This window comes from Monoraphidium neglectum (genome assembly GCF_000611645.1).
Source record: "Monoraphidium neglectum strain SAG 48.87 unplaced genomic scaffold scaffold00934, whole genome shotgun sequence".
NCBI classification, from domain to species: domain Eukaryota; kingdom Viridiplantae; phylum Chlorophyta; class Chlorophyceae; order Sphaeropleales; family Selenastraceae; genus Monoraphidium; species Monoraphidium neglectum.
In genome coordinates, this window is record NW_014012694.1 from 11,948 (window position 1) to 17,034 (window position 5,087).

At 63.1% G+C, this 5,087-nt stretch overlaps 1 protein-coding gene across 1 annotated transcript in view; it reads left to right on the forward strand.

Annotated features, from left to right (window-relative positions):
- Nucleotides 1-2,436: 2,436 nt before the first annotated feature.
- The window catches only part of MNEG_5987 (hypothetical protein), a gene marked incomplete at both ends in the record, with an annotated part of 5,095 nt that continues 2,444 nt past the window's right edge, over nucleotides 2,437-5,087 (forward strand). Inside the window, 7 exons of the mRNA XM_014045542.1 lie at nucleotides 2,437-2,493; nucleotides 2,714-2,791; nucleotides 3,224-3,295; nucleotides 3,597-3,701; nucleotides 3,990-4,040; nucleotides 4,465-4,509; nucleotides 4,859-5,001. Coding sequence (XP_013900996.1) covers nucleotides 2,437-2,493; nucleotides 2,714-2,791; nucleotides 3,224-3,295; nucleotides 3,597-3,701; nucleotides 3,990-4,040; nucleotides 4,465-4,509; nucleotides 4,859-5,001 — 551 coding nt within the window. The remainder of the gene's footprint in view (nucleotides 2,494-2,713; nucleotides 2,792-3,223; nucleotides 3,296-3,596; nucleotides 3,702-3,989; nucleotides 4,041-4,464; nucleotides 4,510-4,858; nucleotides 5,002-5,087) is intronic.

A 5,087-nucleotide genomic window follows, 5' to 3' on the forward strand; every position in this document is an offset into this window, starting at 1 on the left:
TGCGGGGCCCAGCCAATCGCACGGGTCTTGGGGTGCTGCGTTTGCGCGTTTGCAAAGCGTGCATTGGGGGCGTTGGAGTGCCCAACAGCTTGCAAAACACGGCTCGCAACAGGGTAACGCCCATGTTGTTGGGGTTTTAATTGATTAGGAACTGCCATGCCGCTGACGTGACGGCTGAAACATTTCACTACTAATCAGCACGGCCAGGGTGTGCGGCTGGCCGGGTTGCCACATCAGCAATCAGCTGCCACCAGGTGGTTGGGCTGCTGCCAAGCAACACACGGCGCGCTCTGCCCTTTTCACCTTGCGGCCCTGCTTTGGCTGGATTATACCGGCACGGTGATGGCACCATAATTCCTGGAATGAACTTGCAACGGCAGTGTAAGGACGTGCCGCTTGAGGTGCGATTGCCGACTTGCAGCAGGCCGCCCCAAGCATGACGGCGCTTGTGGTGTGCATGCAGCTGTGAATCCCCACAGTGTGTGCGGATGGCCTGCCGTCAGCGTGCAGCAACCAAGGTGGGCAGTGCGTACATCGCATGCTGTGCCCTGTGTAGCGTCCTGCGTTTGCATGAGCGGCGACTGTTGCAGCTGCCTTGCTGACGCGCCAACCTGCACATCCTCAACGCCTTGCACATGGTAGCATGGTCATAGGTAGCGCGAGCGCTGGGCCTGACTGGCTGCGCCGGTGGCATGCATGGCAAGCGGTGCATTGCGTGAACTCGAAACATCATGCGTCGCCGACGCGTGGTGCTGCACAGCTGAGTGTCCAGTCCCTGTGCTGCAACATATTGAGTCGGTTGTGGTGGTTGATCAGGCAGGCAAGCAAGATTCTTGATCAGCCCCTTGAACACTGTGTCTCCACAAACACCCCCGGCACAGCAAGAACCAGGGCATCCCCGTCACTCTGGCTGCCCGCTGGCGGCACACAGTTTGAATTTGGAAGGCCCGACGACACAATCTCTTGTGTGGCTGTTAGGAGTGCTACTTGCCGCTTCCTTGTGCAAGTGAAAAATTCATCACATGTTCTCTGCGTTCGGCTTCTTTGAACGTAGGTTGGGCTTGTTTAGCGATCTGGCTTGCTAAAACTGTATAAGCGCAATCAATAAGGGGATTGACAAGCCACAAATCATCTCAGAGGCGTGGTGTGCGGGTTGCGGCAAGATTGTGTGGCAGCGCGCCTTGGCAGGCAGCGCAGTGTCCCAGGCCGCGCCTGCGCCGCTTCGCCCAATCGGCAGCGCTCTATGACAGCAGCGTAATGGCAGATGAGCTTGATGACAGCATATTTACCGCTCTTGATGCGTTGGAGTCACAGCGGGTGAGTGGATCGTGGCTCTTGCAGACAATTTGAATTTCAGCAAAGACTAGCACTCAACGACGTGCTTTGCATGATTTGCTGCGCTGTTATTGCGCCCCACCAGTATAGGCCTTGCCCTGGTGGTGGCCAAAATTTTCTGACAATTGCTATTAGGGAGATCCACCCACGCAGCTTGAAGGCATGCGCACACACGGCAATGCGGGATCGCGTTTCAAACACACCCAACAGCAGGCCCCGCAGCACGCGGTGCCAGGGTCGCAGCAGCATCAGCAGCCGCGGCAGCAGCAGCAGTACCAGCACAAGCAGCAGCAGCCGCAGAAGCAGCAGCCATGGCAGCCCCTCGCGCCTCAACATCAGCAGCCGCCACGCTCTTGGCAACAGGTGCAGCCCACTCTCGTCTCCGATGGTGCGTACCCAGGGTCTGCTGCCGCAAATCCTGGGCCTTCCGTGCGATCGCTGTTCTGCCGCCAAGCTCTGCAGGGGCAGGCAGCACCCATAGTCTCGCAGCAGCCTTGGCAGGGCAACGGCATGGTACAGCAGCAACAGCAGCAGCAGCCGCAGCAGCAGCATCAGCAGCATCAGCAACATTCACAAATGCAGCAGCAGCAGCAACAGGCACATACGCAGCAGCAGTACCAGCAGCAGCTGCACCAGCAGCAACAGCAACAGCAGCAGCAGCAACTGCAGCCACGGCAGCACCAATGGCAGCACTGGCATGGCCCAGGCGGCGGGGCAAGTCAGCAGCAGCAGCAGCAGCAACCCACAGGTTGGCAGCAGCAACAGCAGCAGAAGCAGCAGCAGGCACGGACGGGTGGTGGGGGCCCCCTGAATGCGATGATGCAACCCCAGGTGCAGCAGTGGAGCAGTGGCCCATTGCCCATGGCGGGACAGCAGCAGCAGCAGCAGCAGCAGCAGCAGCAGCAGCAGCAGCAGCCACACATAAGCAGACATGCGCCGCTTGCAGGGTCAGCCTCCACCGCAGCCTCCACCGCCACTGCCACCATCCCCGGCAGCGGCCCCGGGCCTGGTGCTGCCCCTGGCGCGCCCGCGCCGCCCGGCGGGGCGTCCAGCGGAGGCGGCGCCGCGGCGGCTGGCGGCGGCGGGGCAAGGAGCGGGGGCATGGTGACGGTGCGGTACAGCGCCAGCCTCAAGCTCGACGCAAACCAGCGCATCAAGGTGGGCGGCGGCGCGGCGCGGGCGGCCACGATGTGACGCGAATGCTGGGCCGACGTGCCACGCTCGTGACTGCTTTGAGCTGGAGGATGGTGATAGTCCTTGTTTGTCCAGGGCAACCTGGACACTGGCAGTCTCCATTGCTGCTTGAGCACGACGCAAGCCAGATGGCACCACTGATGGCACCACTGAGTGCACGAGCCCCTCGCACCACCTGGCACAGGTGGAGTTGAGCGGCCCTCACGACAGCATCAAGGAGACCTTTGCCCCCATCCAAGGCGCGCTGGAGCTTCCGTCCAAGGTGCGGCTGGGAATGGGCCGCGCCTCTGCCGCCGCAAGGCGGGCCCGCCCTGTCTTTCGCGGTCTTGGACGCCCATGTGGGATGCAGCCCCACCACGAAGCTGTGTGCTTGACATGTGCATTCCTGTGCAGATCTGTCATTTGCACTCACTCAGGCGCACAACATGCACATGCATGCACATGCATGCACATGATCAACTGTGCTGACACACACGCCACCAAAAAGATGAATGGTGCGCATGCGCGCCCATGCGCGCGCGCGCACACACACACACACACACACACACACACTCACACACTAACACACGTGCGCGCGCGAGGGCAGGTGCGTGTTTGCGTGCACGCACACGCACACACATATGCACAATCACAAATACAGATATACACGCAAATGCACACACACACACACACTCATGAAACTCAACACCGCCAGGGCTGGCGGCCCGTGTGGTCGTTCCCAATGGAGCGTCTGAGGGAGGTGGAGGCAGCCATGAAGGGCATGCAGGTGTGGTGTGGGGCACCACTCATCACACCACGCAGCCTTGCCCCATGTATCTGGCCCCTCTGCCCAGCGGCCCGCTGCCGCAGGCCCCGGCCGATTTGGCACCCCGCGGACTTGTGCCGCTCTGCGCAAGCGCCTCGCCCGGCCGCTCCACAACGCGGCTGCGACGCCTGCCAATCCGCCGGCCTCCGCCCGCGCCCGCGCGCCGCGCCGCCCCCCGGTGCCTACGCGCGAGCCGCCCCACCGCACCCGTTCGCGTGGCTCTTGAAACCCTGCCCCCCCCGCCTCCTGGGTGACGCTGCAGGGCCTGGCGCTGAACGTGGACCCGCTACCCCAGGTGGTGCACAAGGTGCTGACCACCGCCGCGCGGCAGCCAGACGACAGCGCGCGCTACGACCGGCTGCAGGAGGTGCGGGCAAGAGCGTGTGGGATCGTGTGCGTGTAGGGTACATGGAACGCGCGTCTATGTATGTGCGTAGGTGTGTGAGGTCTGCAGCAAGCACAATGCTAGTAACGGAGGTACGCGTTTCCGGATGTGGTGTCAGCTGACGCGCTACGCTGTGACCACCCATGGTGGGCCGTGCTGCCTGGGGGGGGGGCGCAGGGGTGGTGTCCAGGCTGCTGCTGCACGCCGAGTTGCTGCGCGTGGCACTACGCCGTCGCGCTGCTCGTTCATTCGCTTGCCAATGCCGCGCAGGTGGTGCTGGGACCTGATGAGACGCTGGACGACCGAATGATGCCCTTTCAGGTGTGATGGGTGGGGTGAGGGTCGGATATGGGTGTGAAGGGCCCGGGGTTGTGAAAATTTGAAAAAGACTGAGTCAGATACTGAGAGAGCAAGGGGATGACGAAACACGCTAGGGACTTGGGCAGGGGGACGGCAGCCACGTGTCTATGTTAGTGTGTGTGTAAGGGGGCCTGTGTTGGTGCTGGATGACCGCATGACGCCCTGCCAGCCGCGCTTGAGGAGGGGCATGGAGTTTGGAAGTGAAGGCGGGGCCAGCCAAAAGCAGACATCAAGGGACAGCTGCGGAGTGGTGTGTGGTGGCCGCAGGCGGAGGGGCAGGCGCGTGTCCTCGACCTGGCGTGAGCCGGCGCCCCATGTCAGGGCGTGGTCGCTCGCTCACGCCCCTCTCGACCCCCTGTCGGACTTGAATGACTGCCGGCTGCAGCGCGAGGGCGTCAAATTTGGCCTGGCGCGCGGCGGACGCGTCCTGGTAAGCCGCATTCAGCAAGCTCGCGTGCATGTGTGTGTGTGTGCGTGTGTGCGTGTCTGTGTCTTTGTGTATGTTGCGTTGGGGCGAGATCGGCGAATTTCTTCGCGGGGGCTGCGATGGGGGCGCGTCGAGGCACGGCGTGCTGGACCGCTGTCATATGCTGGCAGGACGAGCGCAGGTACACACACACACACACACACACACACACACACATACACACACACACACACACATACACACACACACGGATCCGGCTGCCAAGCGCACGCTGGGGGTCCCCTGCCTGCCCCTGCAGCCCGTCCCTTCCCCCGTCCGCTGAGCAGCAAACGCGGCCCTTGGCGCCCCCCAGGTGGGCGACGAGATGGGCCTTGGCAAGACGGTGCAGGCGTGCGCGCTGCTGTGGTGCTACCGGGACGAGTGGCCGGCGCTGATCGTGGCGCCATCCTCGCTCAGGCGCGCAGGGGAGGGGGGCCCGGTGGGAGAGAGCGAGGCGTCTGCAAGCGCGCGAGCCGGTGGACAAGTTTTTGCCTGGTCGCGAGCCCCCGGGCCAATGTCCACCGCCCCCCCCCCCCCCCCCC